The sequence below is a fragment of the Pseudopipra pipra genome, chromosome 10 (genome assembly GCF_036250125.1).
Source record: "Pseudopipra pipra isolate bDixPip1 chromosome 10, bDixPip1.hap1, whole genome shotgun sequence".
NCBI lineage: Eukaryota > Metazoa > Chordata > Aves > Passeriformes > Pipridae > Pseudopipra > Pseudopipra pipra.
In genome coordinates this window covers 9,433,427-9,459,998 of record NC_087558.1, presented here as the reverse complement: position 1 = coordinate 9,459,998, position 26,572 = coordinate 9,433,427, and the positions used below count along the sequence as shown (strand labels likewise).

Here is a 26,572-nt window from a genome sequence, read left to right as displayed (position 1 = left end):
TAGTAACCCTCCGTCACACACTCCTGAATCTCCAGCATTGTGGCAGGGACAGCAGCCCTTTTAAGTATTTCATTAATTGCATTAAGCTTCTAACAGAAGACATCTATTTTGTTACAAGTGGCAAAGTGACAATTAGCCATGCATAAAGTGCAGGGGCCAGAAGTCTGACTCATGCCTTTCTTCCCTGTCCAGAGAAGCTTTTTCTTCTTGCTTCCAAGGAGAGATGAATGATGAGAACTTGCACTGCAATAGTGCTAATATGAAGGGAACAGGGGAATTTAGAGTTACACACCGTGGGTGGCGAGAAATTCCCTTCACAATTGATCTTACAGTCAGGACTTTGCCCCAACAGGCCCTGTTAATCTGCCCTCTCTCAGCATCTGCCTCTGTGATGGTTCTTTGTTGCTTTTCTACCAGTTCCCTGAGGGAGGGAGGGAGGGACACGACTAACCAATGCCTATGGAAGAAGCACTCAGACAATGCTGCTATGGCTTTACCATCCAGCTGCTATGGCTTTACCATCCAGCGTCTGCCTCCAGGAAATAACTCCCAGCACCTATGGCAACTCTGCTAGTGTGATTTTCAAGAAAGATGGCAAGCATACTCAGCAGCTTTCAGTATTTGACAGTTGCTTGTGGATCAAAGGGCAAGGTGGGTGGCAGCGATTGCATATTAATTTGTTATACAGTATCTAGAGATCAGCAGTTGGTACAGCAATGACAATGCAGTCCTTTAGACACAAGTTTCTCAATCGATTGCACATGAAATGACTGCAGTACATGGACACATCTCTGAAATTAAGCAAGAAAAAATATGAAAGAAGTGACCTAATTTTTGTATTGTTCCAATTATGATATTACTGCTTGTGCAATACAGTAGCAATGTCCAGAAAAGTTCTTTTTCCTCAAAAGTATTCCATTGGTGTTGAGTTAAAATGGATTGAGAAATACCACTTGAAGTCAAAACTGTTATTCCTCCTATAGACATTGTATTGCAAGAAATTTTATTGCTTGCACTTATACTGCTAAGAGAGACCTCATATAAACCAGGAAAGACATCCTCTACCACGGAAAACAACCTGTGTCCTCCTAAACATCCATCACTTTTACATATAGTCTCTGTCATCCTCTCTGCAGCCTCCAGTTACACGTGACAGCTGGAGTGAGGATTTATGGAAGAGAGTGGGGATGTCAAACATGCATGGGACAGCACAAGGTCACAGTTCTGGGCCTGGGGACGGAGGAGAAAAGAAGCACCCTCAGACACTGCAGAACTACTGTACAATTGTCAAGACAGACATCGAGGCGCAAGTCTGATGAGGAGGAGTGTTTAGCCTGGAGAAAAGGAGGCTCAGGGAGTGCCTCATTGCTCTCTCCAACTGCCTGAAAGGAAGTTGTAGCCAGGAGGGAGTTGGTCTCTTCTCCCGAGTAACAAGTGACAGGACAAGAGCAAATAGCCTCAAGTTGTACAAGGGCAGGTTTAAATTGGACGTTAGGAAAAATTTCTTCGCTAAAAAGGTTTCCAAACCCTGGCACAGGCTGCCCGTGGAAGTGGTGGAGTCACCATCTCTGGAAGTATTTAAAAAATGTGTAGATGTAGCACTTGGTACACAGTTCAGTGGTGGACTTGGCAGTGCTGGGGTAACAGCTGGACCTCTTAGAGGTCTTTTCCAACTGAAACAAATCTATAAGTCTATAATTAGAGAAAAGTATGGGAGCAGGAAAAATAACTTCTTCCAGTCTTATTTGCTTCAGGAAAGATTTCTCTTCAGAATGTCTTCTAAACCATTCCTCCAACTGGAAAATCCACTCAGCTTGCAGAGATTCTCAGGATATGTACTTGAAAGATAGTTACCTCTCCTCAAAACCTCTATGAAGTCTTCAAATTCACTCCTCAGATCTCATCCATTCCCATCAGGTATTTGCCCTCACTGTCATTTTTCTTGCTTTCCACACTACTCTTTCCTGTCAGAACGGCCACATACAGTAAGTAGCTCTCCACTGCCCCAAGAGACTGTTTTAGCGTTTACACAGCAGTGCTGGAAATAACAGGGACAAGCACATCAAAGCACAGTCGAGTTTTTCCGGGCAGTTTCAATGTTAGTGATCCCACCCTTTTCATATGCTGTGACTTTCTAGAAACAGGCACAGCTCACGTGGCAGCATGTTTGGGATGGGTAGCCAGGTGTCTTCTCTTAGCTCAAACTTCACTCACTGGGACCTCTCCAAAGGGAAGATATCCTGAGGATTTACAACTAGTTTGAGCTGGATCAGCTCCCAGAACACACAGGTTAGAAAAAAAATTCAGGAATAAATAGGGAGAATGAGATCTCTTCACTGGCCTACGTGCCTCACATGTATAAGGAAAATGCGTCCCTCTCTCTTATTAAATATTTAGAAAAACAGTAAGATAATTTCTTATGCTATTGCATTTGGTATTTCCTGTCCACTTGCATGAGAAGATCACACTGACCACTTTGTTCCTTCAGAAACCAGAAGACAAAACAGCATGAAAGCTTTTATTTGCATACACACATATTATGATTCCAGAAACTGTAAAATTAGCAGACACAAAGCAAGGCCGGAGAATGGTGTTTGTCCACATTTCACAGCTGGTTTTCTCCACTTGTCTATACTTTAAAAAATAAAAGTAAATGTCTGCAGCAATGTGAAGGTCAATTTTTTTCCTTCCTGCAAGTCCTTCCTACAGATTTTACCCTATTAAATATATATATATCACATGTACCCTTCTTTTACTGCTCATCATTTCCTCACTCATTTTAATACTGTGTTCCAGACTGCAGAGAATGTCATTAATTCTGTCACAAGCAAGTTTCTCCAGCACAGCAGACATTGCTCCTCAAATACGCCTTGTTTGCTTTATGACAAAATCTTCTTAGCAATGTGGTCGCAACTGGATGATGCATTTGCAACTGCTTTTAATGAATTCCTGTTTTACCCCCAGAAATCCTTGTGGTGTTCATATTGTGGATGCAAAAGAGGGAACTGCATGACAAAAGGAGAACTAGAATCACAGATGGATAGTGCAAACACTGGATTTTGAAAAAATTGCCTTAGATTCAGGAAAATCTCGTCTACAGTTGGAAACAATAATGAAACTGCTTTTCATAAACAGAATGAACTTCTAACTGTTCAAAACAATGCTCTGAAGTCTTAAAAGAATTGAAAAGCCTTTTGTCCTTTTTTCAAAAACAAGTTTTGTTTTTTTAACTCAAGCTTTCAAAAACTTGGTATTAATCACTTCAAATGGTGATTAAACAAGAGCATAGAAATGGTGGATCATAAGGCTGAAAGAGGAAGAAATGAATACTTGTGAGCTCAGCACTGTAGCAAAGTTTTATGTCCCCCTTACTGTATGTCCACTATAATTGTATTAAAGCAAACAGTACTAGTTCCACATGTAGGGATGTGTATATTTTGATTTCAAACTAACCGAATGATTCCATGTCAGCTTGAATTTCAAGTTCAGTGAAAGGTGGACAGCAGTATCCAAGAACACAGTTTGTTTTTTCCATGGCAAATTTCACTTCAGACTTTAGCGTGCATGAAGTCTTTAATTACCTGACATATTATCAACAGGGCTGTGCCTGACAGCCTCTGCTCTGTGAACAAATTCAGGTCTGTTGTCTCAGGCTTCACCTCTCTGATGCTGAATTCTGATGCTGTCATGAAAAGATGGAAAATAGGAGAAAAATCTTCTGACTAGGCCAGCAGAAAACCACTTCTGAGAGCTGGCTTCTCACCCTGAATGCCTGTGCACTGCTGGGCAAGTCGGAGTCCCCACCCTGCAGGTGCAGCCCATTTCCAAATATCCCTTCACTGAATGGATGTCTGTCTTCAGACAGCAAAACTCAGGCCTGGAGAAGCATGATGTACTCACAGCGTGCAGTCAATGCAGTTGTGCTTTGAATACAAATATTTAATTTTATCTTATTTTAATATTTTGATACACAAATGCAAACATGCTAAACCTGCTGAAAGACTCCAGACTGAAGTACACAAGGCAATTTGTCAAAGTTGGCATAGAGGCCACGAGGACTGTTTCCCTGTTAGGAAAATCAGGGTTCCTGGAGCTGTGAAGTTTTTCTCTTTTGTACAGTGTTCAGACAATACAATGGAGCTGCAACAGGAAATTATATGGATACATTAGTCATGCAGGATTTGTTTCTGTGCAAATTCTGGTGATGGGATAAGTCTGAATATGCCCACTGGGTGATAATGATGGAGAGAAATTGAGAGCAACCTCTGCCATTAGCGATGTCCATCCTGCCTGTGGGGGTCCTGTAACTTACACAGCCTGAGATCAAACAGCTATGACATTTTAGCATGCCTCATAATGCAAGTCTACAAAGAGACTAACATGACCATGAACTGACTTAAATACAGAATTTTGTAAAGCCTAAAAAGGCCACTATGTGCACATAATGTGCAATCAAACAGATGTCAATGGGGAGTGACACAGGCTGCTGCAGACAGAGACACATGAGAAAAGTTTGAACAATAACAATAGATTACACTCCTTGTGTCCTAAACTTACATGAAAATCATCTTCCCAAAATCTACACTGTAGTGTAACCCACTAAAGGAGTCAGTGCTCCGCAGAACTTTTGGAAAGGGGAGGATGGAAAGGTGAGTCCTCTATCTTTTTTCATTAAATGCTTCAGGCTGATCTGTTGAGACATTTTGTACTACTCAGACTGATGAAGTGCAGGGCTTTCTTTGATCAGAGGACAGCACTGTTCAAGAAGAATCACTTTGGTCAGCTCTGGATGCTGTGTTAAGCATCCAGTCAAACACATCATAAAGATAAAAGGCAATTTTAATCCTAAATGTCTCCCCTACTGCAGGAGCTTACCTGCAAATCTGGATAAAAACCAACAACAAACTAAGATTGATGAAAAATAGCCAGAATTATTCTATTCAAGATTTCCTGTTTTGTTTTGAGTTTTGTTTTTTGGGAGGATTTTGGTGTTGTTTTAGGGTTGGTTGTTTTGGGGTTTTTTTAATTATAGCAAAGTTTTCTCTTTTATCTTGGCAGTACTTAACAGAAAGGAAAGGAGAGAGACAAATGGAATAAATGTTCTGCTTCTAAGCCTCGTTTCAAATTGTATAATTACTTTGTTTTTCCAACATCTGGTCCTTGTCAAATGCCACCATCTCACCTAGATAAAATGGAAGTTAATGCAAGACGCACAGTCATTTATTTGGGAGCTTCCTCAGTGCACTGCACTCCCTGATGTGGGAGAGACTGTAAGTACAGAGAAAATTAGAAACCTTTCATCTTGATCAGAGGGCAGAAGAACATGGTCACGGTGAATAACATCCATGTACCTTGTAATCAAGAAACTGTGCAGACACGGTGTTTACCAAAAGGTCCAAGAAATATATTGAGGACATCGTATTGTAGCATTTGAATTTCATCTTCAACCAGTCTCATGCTGTCGGCGAATGAAGGTGTGATGAACTCCAGCGTACCCTGGTGACAGAGGTTTGTTTCAGAGCACAGCCCAGCCCTGTGTGACAGCGCAGCCCTTTAAAGGCCTTTGCTGCCCTCTGCCTGGTGCCTCGGAGGGTGAGCTGCTGAAATATTAACACGGGATAATTTTGTGCTGTAGAATCCATGCCTGATCTATGCAGAATTAGCCAGCACTGTTCCTAGCAGCTCTTGATGTTCTACTTAAGCACAGACAGCTTCCCTCAGCTGCAGCATCAGACCCAACACACGCATCAAGACTACATCTCTGAACTGTGGGCTCTTGCAGAGCTGTGCCCAGTTCTGCCAGGACTCAGGCCAATGAGTGTCAGAGAGCGACAAGTCTGAAAACCCGTGTACCTCTCCCTGCAGATCCCATAATGGTCGCATTTCACTAGGATGCTCGTTTATGTCCGTGAGTGCTGAAGCTACTGATACCCTCAATATTAGGAGTGAGTAGTGGCTGTGATATTTGTCCTTGCCTGAAACTACCCACAAGTAGGTTAAGGGAAGCTGGCTGTCTGATAGAGAAACTAGCCATCTATAGCTTGCAGCTGTCAGTCCAAGCTGAATTTACAAGACAGAGCCTATGCTCACGTGACTGCACTACCGAAATAAACACTTAAATAGTGTTCAAAAAAGTTATTTCAAAAAGAACATCATACAAAACACTCCAATTTTTTTTCTCATTTTCTCTGTAATGCTCCTTAAAATGCAGTCCTTGTAGAATATCATCATATCACCAGCTGACCCCAGAATATATTCACATTATTAGCTCGTCTCTTGTCTCATCTGCTGTATCTCATAAACTGTTCAGGGAAAGAGCTGCAATTTTGTTATTGTTATTCCTTTAACATTAGAATCTCACACTGCAGGACAGCAAATAAATAGTTTCTGGAGTGTTAGCTAAAAATACCACCAGCTGAGATTTCTTTGCAGATATTAGGACAAGTTCATAAGCTTTTCACTAAGCAAAAGATATGCCAAAGACATCTGAAATATTACTTCAAATTAATCCAGTTCATTGGGATTTTTTTAGGTCAATTATCTCAATGGACAAATATAGTTTCAAATAACCTCTTTCAGAAATTCTTAATGAGAACTTTCTGGTTTCCCCACTGTATCTTTTATTCCAGAAAATCTAAAGAAAATGGTTTAGCTCAGGACAACAAACTTCAGTTTGAATTCTACAGCTTTTAGAGGCATTTTGAGTCACTGTAAAACTAAAATGTATTTTTCTACTGCGTGGGAACCATAATGATCAAGAAAAATATCCCAGAGAAACTCCCCAGAGAAAACTGTGACTCCAGGAAGGAAGGAAGGAGGGAATAATAAGAGATGCTGGAATAGGGTCACCCTCACCTCCCCAGCTATCCGACATTAAAACTGCTAAGAAGTATCCACGTTATGACAGCCTTCACGTTTTCACAAAGGTAATAAATCAAAATAAAACGGTCCTGCTTGTAAGTTTCAGTGAACTATGATGAGTTTAGGAATACCTGTTTCTCACCTTACTGCAGGCATCAGTTTGGGATCTGATGGCATCAAGAAATTAGACCTTACCCAAGTCTGGTGTTTTCACTAACTATGAAGGTTCTTGATTAACTACTGAATAGATGCAGGACAAAATCCCATTCTGTGTATCTTTCCAGTTTGACATTCTTATGCATTTCCTGAGTTTTCCATGAAGTTTTACAAAGCTTCAGACACCCCACATTTCCATAGGGTTCCTGAGATAGTGTCAAAGCCACATTAAACAGCAGTAAATTATATTAACAGCCTCTCTCCTGAGAACAGACCTCTAACTATGTCCTCAAACAAAACTAAGTAACTTTGACATTATTGGGTGAGCACTGACTCTTTCTGGTTTCCTCCCAATGCTTACAATTTGATTATTTTCCAGGATATTCTGAGAAGTGCAATTAGGCTGACTGATTTATAACACCGCAGCTTCTCTTACCATCTGAAGACAAGGAAATGTTTGACCTTTTCCCCTCCTCCACAGGTTCTCATAGATAACTGCCAATAGCTCTGAGGTTGATAGTGTTCCCCTAAGTGCCCTGGGATGAATCAGCTCAACCAATTTGAAAACATCACGTTCATCTAGCTATTTTCTAACCTATTCTTCCTAATCTAGACAGAAATCTTCCATGAACATCAGTGGTGTTGAATGTATTGGTCTTTGGATCACTGTTGCCATTTTCACTGACAACCAAAGTCGAAAAAGGCATTAAATTGCCCATCTGCCAGAGAGCCTTCCTGATTTACTGCAGTTTTAAGAAACCATCACTTTCCTTTTTTCTCATTATACTCCTTTACAGAATTTTTTTCTTTACTACTTATATTTGCTTTGTGGATAAACTTTCAGTGAAAAGGGTGTCAGATGAACATCACAAATTCATAGGCTCTGAGCCTCTCCAAGAGCTACATGAACCCAAAATCTTCAACTTTGCCTCTCTACATTTTCTGTATTTACCTTTATAGCCAGATCTTCCACTCTGTGGTCGAACAGTTGCATGGTGCCATGTCAGAAAATGGAGCCTGAGGAAGACACGAGAAATAACACAGAAGCAATAAAGAAAAGAAGAGAGAGGAATCAAGGATATTAGGGGTGGTCTCCAAGACAGCCCTTAAAGATCAGCAGCCCTGGAGTGACACAGATCAGCAGCCTGATTGGAGGAGACACCACACAGCCGAGGCTGAGAGCATTATCACAGACCTCATGAGTGGCAGCTGGGCTTCTCTCAGAGCTGCTCTCAGCTTCATTGGCCTTCTGTGGCAACATCAGCTGTGCTTTAAAAGGCTTTTAAAAGCTCAAAAAGACCAGGCTTTATTAGAAGATGAGTTAAAGTGACTCACTTTTAAAATAGGTCAGGCAAGAACAGAAATGCAAAGGCCCTGAAAAGCACAGCTCTCCCATCCTGTTGTTGGGAGCCTCCCACTGACGTCCTGCTGTCATGTCTCGTGTGCTGGGCAATCATCTCCTGGACATCTGTGCACAATGGACTAAAAATCACCAACGAGCAATTCCTGTCACAGCAGGCATTAGCACACCCACGTGTGAATAAACTGCCTGTGTACGATGTCCAGTTTCCCTCTGAAGTGTCCTACATGTCTCCTCTCAGACACCTCTCAGTGGGATTTATGCTCCTTGTTTTGGGTTGTGCCATTCCCATGGGTTCAGGGAACTCATCCTGCTCTGGCTGTGTATGGGCCATCCTGGGCATGCTTCTGTCCAGGCCAATCTCTGATCTTCCCTTTTGGAAGGATGTCTGGGGAACCATGTGGCTGTCAGGAGTTACAGCATCACACAGCAGTGATGTTAGTGCTTGTAATGCTACTGATGTTTTCAGCTTCATTTTTAAGAAGCAATGACAGCTCCAACATGCCCAGATCACAGCAGTTTCTGCTTTGCCTTATCTACCCATGCACACATGCAAATCCACACAGACTTGGACATCAGTTTTTAACAGGGCATAGTTTTCTGTCAAAGAAAATGTCAGGATGTGATCTTCCATATTTCACTACTGCTATCCTGCCATTTAATTTAATAACAGCTAAATATCAAGTGGTTACTATTTTGATGCTGTGTTCCATCAGCTATTGAATTAGAAATAATGGGACTGGTCTAAATTTGTGATTCATGGTGAACTGCTAAAACTAATCTCAATCACGCAGAGGACAACATCCACTGATAACTGATTTAATAGATGATCATCTTGAGCTGTCCTGTCCTCTCTCACAGAAATAGGAATATTAATGAAGTACAAGTTCACTCACACTTTGCAAGTCTTTTCCAGACAATATAAATATTCACCACGGGAAACAATTTTTTCCTTTTTGGCTATTATAGACTCTTCCATTGCATTTGACAGGCATTTTGTGTATATGGCAAACCTTTGTGGCTTCAGGAATACTGCTGAACTGCTGAGGCGTTTTAAAAGTCTCTGGTGTTTCCCATGAATATTTTTCAACTTACCATCGACTCTAACTACAGCAGGCTCTTTGCCCAAATTGCCCCTTGGGGGAGCTCCTTGCACCTGCTGTATCAACCTGCTAGTGCTGATCCTAGCAGGAGTCATGCATGGGCGTAGAGTTGCTCTGTTAGAAAGGACTTTCCAAAACTAACAAGAATTTTAGAATGTTAAAACTATGTGCCCTAAAAGAAATCCTCTCTCTGTATCTTCACTCTCCACCAAGTTTCAGCCTGCAACTTTTCTCTGCTGGACTCAATTATCCTCTGCCAGGTTTAAAGATGCCTTAACACATATTTTCCTGCATCTTTTATTGGTGACCATCAACAAAAAGTTGACTGAAATGTTACAATTGATGACAGTAACATCAAGAGGCAGAATCTTCCAGGTTTGTTTTCCCAAACTTCCTTGTTTTTTGAAACAGGATAACTCAGAGATAATGAATTAATTTTGAAGTCTGCTGGTCAATTTTGTCATTTGCTCACCAGTGTACCAGAGTTATAGCTGCCAGGCCAGACAGCAACTGCAAGATTCCTTTATGGCTGAGAATGATGATGCCTTACAGATCAAATTAACTTTTACAAAATAAAAGGATCACCTTCAAGAGCGGGTAAGAGGGTCTGAACAAAATTTTCTACTGTAGACAAAAGGTGGCTTTTGGAGTAGAAATTCAAATCCAAGCCAAAAAGCGTTATGTGGTCTCAAGACATACATTCACAAAGGCAACAAAGATGTTTCATGGACATTTCACATGTCCAGCCTAGCGTGGAATGGCACAAACCCTGTACGGGTGGGGCTGCAGGGTACCCCCCAAAATGGGCTCTGTGTTGATCTCTGTCACTCCCTCGGGGAGCTGGAAGGTGAAAGCCCGCAGCAGGTTGGCAAAGAAAATAAAGAGCTCGGTCCTCGCTAGGTGCTCCCCCAAACACACACGGTGCCCTGCAGAGGGAAGAGGGGAGGACAGTGAGTAAATTACCCTGACCTCAACAGCAATTGTATTCATTCTCACACAAAGCTAGGGTATTTTTGCCTAATTGAGAATTTCTTTAGGACTTAATGCAATCAATGACACAAAGTTTATTGTAATTCTTCCTTTGACCAGTCTTACCTGCAGCTACAGATAACCGTGTGGCCCTTCTGCTCCAAGTATCCCTTCAATTACCTCAAAAATCTCATCTTAATTTGACTGACAACTGAAAGGAATTCATTCCATCATATAAATGAAGAATAAGGACCTACTTTTCCTGAGAGATGTCAAGCTCCAGTGTTGTATGCATAAAGAATCAGGAGGGCTACTTGCAAGTACTTTCCAAAATGTATGTCTGGTGTGAAATGTATGCCCCAAATCAATAGACATGATCATTAGCAGAGAATTTCCTTCTAAAAATAAGGTGAGTTAGATATATACATTTGTCAGGACACCTCTGTTTTTCCACGTTATTATTTGTTCAGTAGAACAAAAGTTACTGAAAGTAATCATGTTGATTTAAGCATTGTTTTCCACAAAAAGGTTTAAAATAGAAAACCAATAGGTTTTTAATAGACATCTTCATTCTACACTCTCAATCCAAACTGTTAATGCTTGTGCTGTCAGTCCATTTACCTACTGAGAATGGTAAAAAGGCTTCTTGGCTCACAAAGTTTCCATCCTTATCTAAGAAGTGACCAGGGTTGAACTGTCGAGGTGTTTCCCACTGCTCTGGGTCATACAAGGACGAAGCAATATTTGGAAGAACTATGGTGCCCTGAAAGGAGAAAAATGCTCACTCAGTTCTGGCTGTGAGTCCTCACCCAGCAGCCAGAGCCAGCTGGTGAGACCAGTGTTCATTCCCTCTCGGAGTTCAGTGTTTTGTGCTGATAGACTCAGTTCCCCAGTAAGGACTGTGAGGAATTCAAAATATTTTTGCTTCAGAATGTTGGTCCGAGCCAGACAGTGGAAGTGACCACGTCAATAGGAACTAACAACTTTATTTGTACTAAATCCATTTTCTCTTCCAGTGTTAGGAGTTTCTGCGATTTAGTCTCTGACAAAAGCTAGTTGCAAGCTGTCATGCTTTTCCCCAGATCTTTTACAGGCTTTCTGCACACAAAAATTCATTCAGAAATCTTTCCAATGCCTTATCAGCACAAACCCACCACAGGTTCCTTCAGTATCAATCACAAATATTTTGTCTTCATTGGTTTGTAGAAACACTTCGCTAAAATATCCTTTTCCATCCAGGGGCATCTCTCACTACTGATAACCCTCTCCCCAAGAGCTGCATCACTCAGCCTGACAGATGAGTTCTTGTCTTTGTTCCCATTCAATGGGACCCAGAGGTATCCAGTCCCCCTGCTACTGAGGAGAAGCTCCTGGCACAAACAGATTTTAATCCACACCTTGTTCTGCTGATGCAATAAAGGTGTGTAGCAACTTAGAAACTGCGTCTGTACCTTTTTGAGGGGAAAGCCAAGCAACGTTGTGTTCCTCACACACACCCTGGGCATGCCAACTGAGATAATGTTGCTGAAGCGTTGGATCTCATGAACCACAGCGTTTGTGTAGGGCAGTTCTCTCCGATCCTCATAGCAGATTAACTTGGAAGGACCTAGAACAGCATCCAACTCCTTCTGAACTTTTTCTGTGGAGAAGTATTCAATGTTTCAGGTGGAAAAACATATCAAGTATTTTCACTAATTCTATTTAACATTCTGTTAGAAGGAAATGGTTCTTATGTAGAATGTCTGCTAAGTGAAACAATGCCAATTAGAACAATGTCCAAATACCAAGAAAGAAATGTGTCTACTCCTTGGCACTTGCTTTTTGTTCAAAAATTACATGTTTTAAATCACTTATTGCACAGGAGTCTTGGGAGCATTAACAAAACCAAAACTTTGTTTTATAAACTTCAAGAGAGGCAGGACACATCACCTAAAAAAAGCACCTTAGATTTTTAATAAATGATCCTATCTTTTTTCCAGGCTGGTTGAAGAAGCAGTAAGACGTAGGGAAGTCCATTCTGCATCACATCAAGCCTGCTCTGTGACTGCCAGCAGTCCTTCACACAACTGTGCTAGGTAGGCTCTCACAACTGAGATTTAAGCACCTTATAGAATTTAAAATGTACATCCAGAAAGATTTTTAAGTAAACTTCCTTCTATAAAGAACTATCTTGCATAAGCAAGCATGACTACACTTCAGCATCCAGTGTAGTTTGAAGTAATCAGTCACTGTGTAATATATACACACATCTCTGTTTGGGTTGTTGAGAGAACAAGGAGAGCCTGATTTAGTGGTGAGACAAAAGGCCAAAATTTTCCATATGTTACAGAGTGGAACTGCACAACATTGTCATTGGGTCTCAATACATGCAACAGTATGAATGGGTTCAAAAAGAAGCCCAGGAAGGATCACTCTGCACCCACCCTGCTTTCCCACATATGTGCAAGGTATTATATTTAACTAAATAAAATTACACAGGTGAGTCAGTGCTTTCGTAACCTTAATTACACAGGTGATAACAAAACATGATAACATGAGATTAAGCAGACTTTCTTGTCTGACAGCTACAAGATGAGCAATTTTTTCTTATCTTCATGTCTTTCCTCCATTTAAAATCCTATTCTCCTCTGCGTATTTGCACATGTTCTGTGATGTAACAATGAGATTTCTGTTATCCAGCATAAGACATCCTTCTTCCTTTCCTTTTCATTCAGTGATTGATGGTTATTTAAAAACTAGACTTAAAAACAAGCTTCTTAAATACAAATATATGTAATAGATGAGCCATCAGTTTCCTCTCCTGACTGGAATAATTTCTGTTATAAGAAACTCAAACACATCACAGAGTTAATTTAATCACAGGTTAGATAGACACCCTGGTACCTTGGGATCGGAAATGAACTGATGGGCAAAAGTAAAGTCAAGGCTGGCAATTGACCTTTAGGCAATTATCTGTATTTCTTCTGTGATGTACAGAGCACCAAGAGGGGCAGGACTCCCTGTAGTCCCTCTTACTGATACTCAGCAATACAAAGCAAAATTGAAGTAAATTTCCAAACAGTGACACTCCTATTATCACACATTAGTTTCAGGTTAATTACTTTCAGCCATCAGTCGTGTTTACGACTAAGACAGAACCCAACCCAATTTCTTGAAGCACCATGAGCACCCCTCACCAATGGCTGCAGCAGCGGCCACTGTTCCTTTAAGGAACACATGTGCAAACTACTGGCTTCCCAAAAAGTGACTCCAGTCCTCTTATCTCTACCACAGTCTTCATTTCCCCAAGACCCCTACACCTCAATCAGCCACAGTCTCCTATACAGGTGCATAATTCCCAAGTGGTTAACTGTGGGAACTGCCTTATTCTTGTGGCTGCTCTAAGAGCTTTTGTACAGACTCCCTGCATCTACTGATGCTGCTAGCAGAGATCTACCAGTACAAAAAGGTACATGTACCACTAGGCATATATCAGTATCTAGGAATAATCTCTGATCCATGAAAATGTTATGACTTGGCTGCTCTATTGCATGAAAGATATTTGTGATGTGCTTATTACTCACCTTGAATGTCTGGATATGCCACCATATAGAGCAGACCCCAGTTCAAAGTAGTGCTTGTTGTCTCTGATCCACCCAGGAAAAGGTCATTTATAGAATAAACCATGTTGTCTTCATTGTATGTAGACCTGGGTTCATCTTTGGACTGCAAATGATAAGAAAAAAATAGAGGCTTATACATGAAAGTTAGAAAAATTCAAATAGGGTTAAATGTGATTTTATAACTGGTCCCAAGCTGCAGTGTGTTCTGCATATAGGACAATATAGAGACTGATAAGGAATGTTAGACAGCAAGGATGACTATCAATACAAAAAGCTAACATTTCACAGAGACAAGCCATCTTTACTGCCCTTTTAATCATGAAACTAAATTGCATGTTCTTTGCAGAAAGGGATTATTTGCTTAAATGTACAAATAGTGGTTCGTTTAGAAGGTTTCATAAGTAAATCTTCCTCTAAAGATGTCTACCAGCATGTCATTCTTCACGCCTCAAGTCACAGTCCACCACTTATTTTTTCTAGCAAGCAATGCAGTGACAAGGTAACGAACACTGCGCTGTGTAAAGTTCTTAACCTGTGGTATTCAGGTTTCTTCTTCACTACAAAGGCACAATGACTCACATACAGCTGCTCTGGGGTTTTACAGTTTTCAATTAGAAGTGTGAGGACGTGTATGTATGCACTAAAACAATAAAAGAACATCATTATGGTTTGGGGGAATTCATTGTCTAAATTTAGGGAGGTTATGCTCAGAGGTCTTAAACCTTTCTCTTGCCAATGGATCAATTGAAAAGTGGAAAGGATGTTTTTCCCTGCTGTAATATCATCTAATCTTTTTTTATTGCTCCTGTGCATCTATTACAGACAGTTCAATTTTTCTAATAAACAAACTTGGATGATTTCCATCCGACAGATCCCAGAAGAGCTCACTGAAAAAATTTCTGGTCCACTGATTTTCAAGACTCATAAATCTTAGAACAGCAGTGAAATGCTTTAGAAGCTGTTAAATGCTTTGGAAAGCCAGATGTGTGAATGTGCCGGTATTAAAAAAAAAAATAAAGCAAGGGGATCCCAGGAACTAGAAGCCAGTTGGGCAGACATCCACCCTGGCCATAAAAATATAGCAGCTGATGTGGTAATTTATTAATAAAGAATTACCAGTTAGAAATACAAACTGATGCTATTGGTTATTATGTAGAAAAAAATGATCATAGCAAGGAGATCTGATTTGACTCTTTGGTAGAAGTACTAGCTTGGATGATAATGACAATTTCACAGTTGCAGTATGCTTGGAGTCCACAAGATCGTTGCTTTTGTTCCCCAGAATAATAAAAAATCTAGCACTATTAATATTCATAAGACACAAGCTACAAGACTGAAGAGCAGGCTGACAGAAATAGCTAACAGACAATAGATGGGAGGGATTTCTCCCCTGGCTGCACATCTGTAGTGACTGAACACAGTCACTGAGCAGCAGACCTGCTCAGGGCGTACACAAGGCAGGCAGTACCCAGGACAGCAGCTCCGTTTCTGCTGTGACAGGAGATGCAGGATGAGTGCCTGCAGCCTGACAGAAAAAACTTACTTTTTCAATGTGATCCAGGTAAAAGTCAATGAAATCCTGCAGTTCATCTGGTATCCCACGCTCCGTGTGCATTCTGATCTCTCTCCGTGTAAAGGAGCTCAGGACATCATAGCAAGCCAAGGCCTTCTTATGGGGCCCAGGGAGACGACACATCAACCAGGGGAAGATTTCGTACAGCTGTGGGAGTGACACACAAGAGGCACTGTAAAGTCTCTATCACTAGAGAATGCACTAGAAAGGCCTGCTACAGAGAGAGGGTAATGTTCGTATTAGCGTGGGGTTTGGACCTCATTAGTAAAATATCCTGTCAAAGACTGTGCTTATGCTTTCAAGTTGTGAAACAGTACACTATTTAGTTTCTAGCTGTTTTGATGGTAAGATTCAGAGTTCCACAGGCTTTCAGCTCAATCACAAGCTAAATTAGAATTACTATAACTAGGATGAACTGTGTTCGTCTATTCAGTTATTCAAGTCACATCTTCAATTCCTATGAGCTGCATTCAGGCATTTTAAAAGTGACATCCTGCCCTCCAGTGGAGAATACCGGGAACGGAAAAGCAAAACTTGCCAACTGTCCTCACCAGGATGTGCAAAAGGAGTTGATAAACCCAAAGCAAGGGCTGGCTGCCGGCAGCTGCTGAACTGGTTGGGTAATCCCTAAAGCACTCTCTAACAATTGGCCTCTCAAGGGTCCTCAATAAAATTTCAAATATCTGAAATCCAGAAAATCTAAGGAACAGCTACCTGACAAATTTCAGTGCTCTCCTCTAGAAAGGAAGAAGGCATTAGCTGACACAACCAGATTAATTTTTTCCTTCTCTCTTACCATTGGAGAAAATCTAGCCTAAGAAATAGCTGCTTTCTACCTATTCTGATAGCTAGAAAGTTCGTTCTGATTTTCAGCCTATATTTATGCTTGGATAATTTGTATACATTGTTCTTGTATCTGCAGTGTACTTTCTCCAATCCACCTTCCTGGCTACTGGTCCTGCCAAAACTCCTCCTCCATTTCTGGAGAAGCCCAATCCACAGCGTTCTCCTGCTTAGTGCCTGACAACATGGGATCCAGTTAAGAAATTGGGATGTGGATGCAGCAATACCATTTTTTACACAATACTGAGTACTCTTTGCATCTGGGAAGTGGGAAGATTGTGGCCATCACTCCAGAACAATTTGAATAGCTGTTCTTGTTTCCTTGAAAAGTATCTTATTCACTGGACTAAGCAAAGCCAGGGTAGGAAGGAGAAAAGAAAAGGAGGTATGTTCTCCGTCCTAAAAGCAGGTCTCGCCACCACTACACACAACTTACAGGAGCAGAGTTAGGCTAAGCAAAAGGGAACCTGACCATAACCCAGTGACAAGAATGCTCTGTGGGATGTGGAGGGAAATATTTGTATTACAGGGATTCCTTTGTGTTTTACATTAAGAATTTACTGCATAAGATGTATGGGACAACTTTGGCAGTGGGACAGAACCAGAACTCCCAGAAAACTTTGAATGCACTTCTGTGCAAAGGAGGCCTCTAGTGTCAGATGAGTCCTTGACTCCCAGATTGTTTGATTGCCAAGCTTAGAGTTACATTTGTTGGCTTAGCATTTCCTGTCATCTGATGCCTGTGTCTGGAGCTACTCCTCACTCAGGCTGAAGGAGTAGAATTTCTCTGGGAAGTCTTCAAGTCCAAGTTTTAAAGAGGAAATGGTGATAAGTAGCCACAGGCAAAACACTTTGGTGTTTGAATCATTCTTCTCTCTGTTGACTCTACAAAACAGTGTCTAAACTTGGCATGTGAATCACACCTTTAGACCTGACTTTTAATACTTAAGAATCATATTGTCCAAGGCAGGAGTCTGGTGCCTAGAGGCTGAAAAACCATGACCCAGGAGCAGTCCATGGGCCTATGCCTTGCTGCAAAGAGTTAGGAGCAGGCTACCAGAGTGCTCAAACATAGGACAATGAACACAAATGCCTGAGGCTGGTATGTGGAGCATTACCATCACATTTTGACAGAGTGCACTGCCCAGTAAAACTGCACAGGACATCACTCACCCATTCGAAAACTTCTGCCCAACAGCCACCTCTTGAATCTGCATTTCTCACTCCCCATCTTATTTAGAGAAATACAACAGATTGTTCACTTACATGATGAATAAAACTGCCCCCAAATTTGAACAGTTCCTCTGTGGCTCTAATCAGTTCATGAAAGGTCTCATCCTCTCTGGAGAAACGATGTCCAAACACGACAGCACAAATTACATTTGAGACAGAATGAACAAGAGAGAAAGAAGGATCCAGAGCTTTCCCTGCAATCATAATAATAAATGTCACTGTTAATGTCTCCTGCTTTAGTGAAATCAGAGAATGTTATAGGTTACCCACAGAAGAGAGCATTGCATTTCACGGAGAAGCAGCAATTTTCTTACAAAATTATAGTATCAAACTGATTCTTCACAACCATGGTGCAATCCCATAATCCCAGGAATGTGTGGCACCCTAAAGAAATGCCAGATATGTAAAATATTACATAATATGATAGAGTAAATTTAGAGATAAGGAAAAAACATCCTATGCAAATTTGCTGCCCAGCAAATTCAAAATATGTCTCAAGCATGGGAATGACTGAGAACACTGTGGGTGAAGGGAATCTGAAGGGAGAACTGCAAGAAGGGAGACAGCCTTATCCAGCAAGGACATATAGGCCACTATGTTTTGTCTGACCTTGCTAGAGATGAACAATTTCCAGTAAAATAAAATGTTGTAAACTCCTTTCAGTCAATTGTGGTAGTGATACAATAATTAATTTTAAAGCAATTATTTGAAAATCTAATTCAAATCCCTATTTTGTGACTCTGGAATAAATTTTTATAAACAAGTTTATTTATGTATGTATCAATGCAAGTGTCCAACACCCAAGGCATGATTCTGATTAGCAGCTTACTGTTTTGTGCTTTTTTTCCTCCTGCATATATGGCCACATTTCAATCTCTCCTAGTTCTTAAACCATAGGATTGGGCTAGATTTAATTACTTTTAACTGATGTAATGCTAGCCATAGCATGTCCTGATTTCCTGTGCCTTTGCACAATGATCAGTATTGGGAAATCCAACTCACATGATTCTAACTGGGTTGAGAAGGGTAGAATCTTGCATTGAAGACAAGATTCTAGTCACTGCTACACGGAGTGTGCAAATAGCATTACAGACAAGACTTAATTCATCAGCATTGACAGTGCCTCCATAAGTTTTATGCACCAGCACCATATTTGAGCCAGCAATGTGCCCTTGAGGCAAAGGCCAACATCATCCTGGGCTGCATTAGGAAATGAATTGCTGGCAGGCCAAGGGAGGGGTCCTTCCCCTCTGACCAGCACTGGTGAGACCCATTTGGAAGGCTGGGTCCAGTTTTGGGCTCCCCAGTATGAGAGACGTCAACACTACAACAGGTTGAGCAAAGGGCCACAAGGACAATTAAGGGTTTGAAGCATCTGACATAAGAGAGGCTGAGAGAGAGTGTTTAGTTTGGAGAAGAGAAGGCTTAGGGAGGTATCTAAATATGTAGAAATACCTGGTGGAGGGGAATAAAGAACATGGGGCCAGATTTTTCTCAGTGGTATCAAGTGAGGCAATAGGCAAAAATACATTAAATTCTGCATAAACATAAGAACCTTTTTTACTGTAGAACTGATTGAACAGCAGAACTGGTTAACCAGAGAAGTGATGAAGTCTCCATTCTTTAAGATATTTACAACTCAGCCCTAAGAAACCTGCTCAGATTGACCCTTCTTTGAGAAGGGATTAGACTAGTCCATCTTCAGAGATCCCTTTCCCCTTAGGGTGTTCTATGATATAAATAATAAATAAGCTCCAGTTTTAATTCCCAGCTGTAGTTGTTTTGTAAATAACTTTGAACAATAATAGTCTCCTTGAAAACACAGGACTGGGGTCTTTGCATTTTCAGTCGTTCTGCAAAGACACTGAAAGACTGTGCACATTCTCTTGTGGAACAAAAGTAGCCCTTAATTTCAGAGAAGTTCATACGCTGAGGACATCAGACTAATGGCAGAAATGTATTGATATTTATTGCAGAGATACCTTTCATACTTGCAAAGAAGTCTACCAGGTAGTGGGCTTCCTCTTGAACTCGGTGCTCCAGACCTCTTTTCCCCAGGCCAAGGTTGCGTAGAGTCCTGAGTGCAAACCTTCTCTGCTGCTTCCAGGTGTGACCAGTTGCCAACATAATCCCTACATACATTAAAGGAAGATATCTTTATCATGCTAATATTAATTATAGGCAAGGACTACATTACAGGATATACTAGGCCACGGAATATATTTAAACTATTGCATTGCCTAAGAACACAAAGGCACAAAGAACTCTGGCATGTAAGTATGTTAACAGGGCTGAAAAGTACAAACTCAGCTAGATAATAAGATGACTGGCAGGATTAAGCTTGATCCAAGACAACCAGCTTTCTCTGGAAGTCTGACAGCTGCTTCTCTAGATGCTCTTTGTAGTGCTCGTCTCACACTCTGCTGTGCCTGAAGCTCACCTGAATCAGGTTAATGGTTCTTGTGAAGGGAAAGGGGGAAAGAGCTCTGACTGTTCACAGGCAGGGATGAAAGTTCCTGTCCACAGGGCAGGAAAGTTCAGTGCTTAGACTTTGTGACAGGCTTTGGGAATTCCCAGTGTGGTTGGTGGTATGAAACCTACAGCAAGGTTGAAATAGAAGCGCACTGAGCCTCTGGGTGTTACTGTGGGAGTAAGAAAACGTTCACAAAAGGAAGGAAGGGAATGGGAAGAAGATCCCACTATCAATCTCACTCTTCAATTGAAAATTTAATAGTGGGAGGCAGCAAGTCCAGGACAAGGAAGTGGGCTGTTTCCCGCTTTTTTTCCCACTTCTCTGTGGCACAACTTACCACTACCTCACCACATCACCTCTGAATCTGCTCCAGTGAGTACTTCACACAAGACATTATGAATCTTTTTTCTTTTGCTTGTATTTTCCTCCTGCTACTGTCCAAAAGCTATTTCACCCCTCCCTACCTTGCAGTTCACCTGGCAGTCATTCCTTGTAGACAAACCCTGCTTACTGTGGTACCTCTGAAAGTGGTTACAATCTACAAAAGAGCTGCAATTTATAAAGATGATGCTTCTGTGCAGTATTTATGGAAAGAAATTCTCACCTTTTCCTTTGGCCATTGCTCTGAAGAAAGGAGACACCAGCCTCCCAGAAACATCTTCAGGGTGAGTGGTCATACCATCCTTCACTGCTTGAAATCCATTCAGTACAACCACTGGGGCCCATCCAAACCATAAGGTGAATATGTTGCCATGAATTTTTGCCAGCTAGAGATGGGAGAGAAGCCAGGAAAGCACAGATAAAATCCCACATATTGCAAACAAACAGAGGATGAACCTGTTTTTGCACTGATTACAAGACCAGCCCTAAAGTGGAGTGATGTTCTCCATCTTTCCCACAAGATTATAATTATCTGTGAGAAAGCATATGTATCTTCTCCAGCATTCACTGTTGGAAACAACTGAGTATTCCCACTTTTCAGAGCCACAGGTCTATGTCAAGAAACAAAATGTATCTTTTATTACTGTATATAAGCCAAGGCTCAGTTCTCAAAGATTCATGTGAAAAAGGGTATTTTCATTAATTCATTAATTTATTTCAAGAGGGTTTCTATCATTTGTACAAGTAAAGTAGCACAAAAGAACACAGAAATGCCAGAGGAGTAAATAGCTTGTAGAGACTGTACCAGTTATTTTCTTCTTTCCTCCCACCCATTTTATCCATTTTCAATATAAGTGAGCACATACACACAAAGTGCACTTAAGTTCTATTTACTGCTCAAGCTAGAGAGTGCCAGTGCTCAGAAAGGTACAAATCCAGGCCATAAATGCAATTTTTTTTATATAGTATTTTTTTCCCTAACTATTTAATCCTAAATTATATCAAATTTCACATGAATTTGTCCATCTCAGTATTAAAAGGGGATCAGTTTAAGCATCAAAATGATCCTCACATATTCAGAAATTCCAATATCAGTTTTCTTAACTTGGCAAACTACTTTACACCACAATAACTTTTTCTTATTTTGGCAACCAAACCAGCAGTTCTGAACCAAACCGGGTGTGATATCACAGTGACCAGTTAACAGTTACACTGTGCCAGCAATGTAGTTTCAGGAGAGGATGTTTTCGCATAGCAAACATAAGAAATGACAAAGACTTTTAAACAATTAGGAATATCTGAAAAAAAGTACCTTCATGAGGAGATCACGATTAAACTGAAAGTTCAGCTGTATCAAGGTCCCAAAAATTGGGAGAGGAATTGGTCCAGGAGGAAGCCATCTCCGTACTTGCTGCAACTTTAAAAACTGTGTAATTAGAAGAAATACAGCCACAGCTATAAGAACTTGACTTATTGTCAACATTTTACCATCTGCTTTTACCAGCTTGTCTTTATTCAAAATAGTCTATTGAAGCTATTAAGGCTGGTTGCTCAACCAGTTTTTTCATAAGAGCTTAAATTTCATATAATAACTCTTCCCCGCCTCTAACCCTCCCTCTTTGTTATCAACCACTCCCTTTTTGTCCCACTTATTACATTCTCATGCTTAAGCATATTTAATAGATGCACACCTCTCTCCCTCTTCTCATCCAGATTATATTTATCAAATATGGATCACAGGATTTGTAGGAACAGTGTATTAAAAGACTAGGGCAAAGACTTTCCAGGCAATGTAAATTCTCCACCTAATTTTTCTGAAACAATTTTGGATGGTATGTGCTCCTACAAACACTCCATGAATGCTTTTAGAAAAGCAATAGTCATACATACAAATTAAGTGTGCAAATGTAAGTGGACATTAAATCTTGGACTTTTTAAATTGTTTTATATATATTCCATATACATGTTCTATCTAGTAATGGCAAGACCGACAGAAGTTAAAAGCCCACAATTATCTTAAGATACATAGACAACTATCTATTGCTTAATACAAAAAGCAAAATTTGTCATGCTTTTGAATATAATTGAAAACATAACTGGTTTAATGTATGACATCACTTTTTTTTTTCTAACATATTTGCAATAGGTAACCTCACTGAGGGTTTTGTCTGCTTCTGAAGTTCCCCTTTCAGTCTTGACATAAGATGGATACCCTAAAGGATATTTTGAGAACTCATCAGAAAGTTTATGAGACAAATAACAAATAATCATATAGAAAATACATCTAGTATGAAACAGATTTTAAAAAAAAAAAAACAAACGTGGGGAAAACCTACTAGGGATCTTGAGCTACAACAGAACTAAGGGCCCCAACAAGAACCAGTCATGACACGCGTAACTTGAGAACAAACAGAGTTTGTAGCCAAGACTCTTTGCCACACCTCAACACACGCAGGACCCATAAACCCAGCACCAGGGGAGTTCACATGCCTGAAATCAGACCATGAAAACCACACAAGGAGTCTAGGCACCACATAGCAATGACCATTACAGTCCCTTTACAGATCTAGATTGAAATGTTAATGGATCGGTGCCTCCCTGTCAAAAATGCCCAACCCCTGAAAGCAAAACACTTGTAAAAGAAACGTGTTTTGACTGATATTCTGAAAAACCTGCCATAATGACTTGTGCACCAGCTTGCTTCTTGCAAGTGCCCTGTCTTTGGTACAGAAACTATTTCCAGGATTTTTGGCTCTGGTACATTGAAGACCCTTATCCAGAAAGAACAGTCTGGAGTCTGCCAGTCCGCAGTTTACAGACCTCCAATTCAATTATCTTCCAACCATGGCACCTCGTTACCACTAATGTATAACTGATTAATGTGTATTAACCAAGAAAGGGATGTTTCTAGGTTTCCACAAAACCTTTGTTTGTGTATATTGAAAAGCTTGTTTTTCAAGGCAATCATTTCTAATTTATCTCTCTCCCTCCACAGGGAAAAAATCGTCTTTTTGAAAAGAAATTTTGGTAAGTTTTATCTGCTCTGTATCCAGTGTAATCTTACAAAATCTACGTCAAATTTACTAATTTATCAGAATTTTTTATTTAGAATCAATGTGGTACACTCCCTGTCCTTTTAGATATTCAAAGATTTTCCATCTAAATGATTTGTCATCAGGAAAAGTCATTTGTCCAGTGATTTCTCTACCGGGATGTGAAGAAAGAAGTTTCAACCTGGGGCCTTCACCCCTCCAAGGCTGCAGCCTCACAGTAGGACCTCTGTGTATTTTTTTAGTCTTGCAGCCTCCAGTTTTCACATTATCAGTCATTTCTCACAAGTCCAGGTATCCAAACACCCTCCAGCCCCTTGTTAGCCCCTTGTCACATCCTTTATCATACTCTTAACCCCAGCCCAAAGCTCTTCCTTGTGCCTTTGGCATCATTTCTGCTAAAGCATCCCTCTGATCAGGGGATCTGTGTCTCCTCTCATGCTCTGACCACTTCAGGAGGCTTTAAACCGTTTTCCTAGTGGTGTTTTCCTGAGGGAGGAAGATTTCCTCTCTGTTTCTGACTTTGGCCCTCTGCTTCCCTGCACGATGCCTGTCCTGGCAGCAGTCCTGTCCTCCCTCCATGTCTAAAGCTGGGGCACACCACAGGGGCAGGAGCAGCCAAGAAAAAATACAAGGGCAGGAAATGGAGCTGAATAGAAAGCAGACTGGCACTTGTAGTCACCACTGGGCTGGAGAAGGGAGTGAGTGTGAGAAAGGACCCTAAGACCCAGCCTTCCTCCATCCCATGTGAAGTGGCCACTGTGAGAAATTGCTCTGTCAGCAGAGCAGCCTTTCCCTCCAAAGGGCTGCACAGACCATTCCCCAGGGAGCCAGCAGCCTGCCTTCCCCTCAGCTTGGCTCCAGACACCTGTCCAGGTGTTTTTTCACAGGTCTTTTTGCCACATTTGCCTGTGAGAACTTGGTTACCTCCCTGATACCCACTCAAGGTAGCAGCTACAGCCTTCTCTCTGCCTGGTGGCTCCTAAGACTGCTTCCCCATCACAGTATGAGGCACCAGTGGCATCACATCACCCCATCACCCTTCTGCCTTCCTCCTGCATGCTGGTCAGAGACCAGTTTTCTCTTTGGACTCAGGTGGACTTTCTCTGTATCTCCTTTTTACCCAGTACCACAACTCTCTTCCAAAGAAACCACAATAAATTCCCATCCTTCTTTCCACCAGGTAACAATTGAGAGCTTAAACAGAATATATTTATTTTTTAACATTATATTTCTATGGCAGACAACAAAAATTCCAATAACCACCTTAGATCTTCCACTTCTCCAGGGCCATCTTTTTTTTGCAGAGTTTCAAATGTGAAACTCTGAAACATTAAGGTCCACTTAATTTTTCCCACTTATTTCTCCAGGATGACATTTGATAGCTTCAAACCCTACTTAGTTTTGAGCTCAATAGACACTTCAACCAGTGTTCAGCTGGAGCTAGCCTGGAATATGATTCTCTCACACTGGAAAAGGGAGATGACTGTGGGTTGGTATAGACTACAGATGAATCTGGGATTCATCTTACTTTATTTGATGGAAAATGTATTTATGAGATTGCCTAGGCTCCATTTTCTACATAATTACTAAATGCAACCACCAGCAGCATTTCTTCAGCTATTCTTCAGGATCAGTGATTTTTAAGTTGCTCAAGGCAAACTGCTGCCTCTCCTCTTGCTGTCCACCTGGATACAAATGAGTCACCTCTTACCAGTGCAGAGCTACTGCCAGGGGGATGTTGGCAGTTTGAGCATGAGGGGACTTCATAACAATCACCTGCCTGTCAGGACATGCTGGACATGGGTTGAACCATCCCATAAAGGTAAGCCTGGAGGGGAAGAAACTGACAACCCAGGTTTCATCCTGTATGCAGATTAGTGATCTCACACATCCCTGTCTGTTAGCCTGGGGTGCTTTAAAACACAAGGTAGGCAGAGGTACCTGAAACAAATACAGCTGTGATAATGATGTCAGTCCTGGAGATGGCACTGTGAGCTAATCAGGGTATAAAAATAATCCTTCCTGTGTTGGCAGACAGTATCCAATTTTTACCTCATACAAGAAGAACGTATCTCAATGCCATAAAAAAAAAATCCCTTGTTATCTGCCAGTAAGCAAATTTGCCAAATCTTAAATATCCACTTTTGCCAAGTCCTTAGTCACCAGGCTTATAAAGGGCTTCAAGAATTCTTCAGTAGTGCCAAATCTTCTCTTGGTCATGACATCCTAATTTATGCTGACTGATGTAAAAGCAGCTAGCTGTGATAAGGAATTCATTGAAGAACTAAAAAAGTAATGAAGCTGAATAAATTATTGGAGGATCTGGAGCAATCACCACCAGTAGATGACCTGTCATGAAGAAGACATTCTCATGTTGCTGGCAACCAGTGGGGTCATCAAAAAGGACAAACTATCAACACTGTGACTGCTCACTGTTATCATTTGTCTTCCAATCTTGCTCCTTGCCTGTGTTAAGAAAAGCTCTCCGGAATTGGCTGATGAAGCTGCTCTTCTATTTTCATCTGAAGGGATGAAATTCACCTGTTTTAGTGGTTGAAACCTTGAACTGTCCTGCCAGGTGTCAAGGATAGACTTGTATACAACAAGCTTGCTCAACAGCAAATGTTATCATTCTGAGGCAGTGTTATCTCAGGTAATAGTATGCCTCTCTAGGAAGCTTCCTTCAAGAGCTTCCTATAACTCCTGCACCCACTAATATCCTGAGACAGACTGGAAAACCTCTGAGCCTATCTCCACAAATGCCTCTGTGGCTTATGAGAAAAAATGCCCAGATCTTTCAATTTATAGTCCTTGCTTCAGGTTCTTTCCCTGTAAATCCTCTTTCCATCTGGTAATAAATAAGCACCAATTCTAATTCTTCCCTTAATGTTTTTATTTGTTACACATCAGGAGAAATTTAACAAGATTTTCCAAACAGAAAGAAAGAACAAAATATGAACTCTTT

The 26,572-nt window shown here is 40.9% G+C and overlaps 1 protein-coding gene across 1 annotated transcript; it reads right to left on the bottom strand.

Moving 5' to 3' along the window:
- Window positions 1–9,761: 9,761 nt before the first annotated feature.
- LOC135419297 (cytochrome P450 2J4-like) lies at window positions 9,762–22,110 on the bottom strand. The gene is made up of 9 exons (XM_064665582.1): window positions 21,867–22,110; window positions 20,778–20,940; window positions 19,683–19,832; window positions 17,734–17,894; window positions 15,595–15,771; window positions 14,013–14,154; window positions 11,901–12,088; window positions 11,071–11,212; window positions 9,762–10,406 (listed from the first exon to the last, which is right to left on the bottom strand). Exons 1-9 carry the CDS (start codon window positions 22,035–22,037, stop codon window positions 10,228–10,230), a joined length of 1,473 nt encoding a protein of 490 aa, XP_064521652.1. The 5' UTR covers window positions 22,038–22,110; the 3' UTR covers window positions 9,762–10,227.
- Window positions 22,111–26,572: the final 4,462 nt, after the last annotated feature.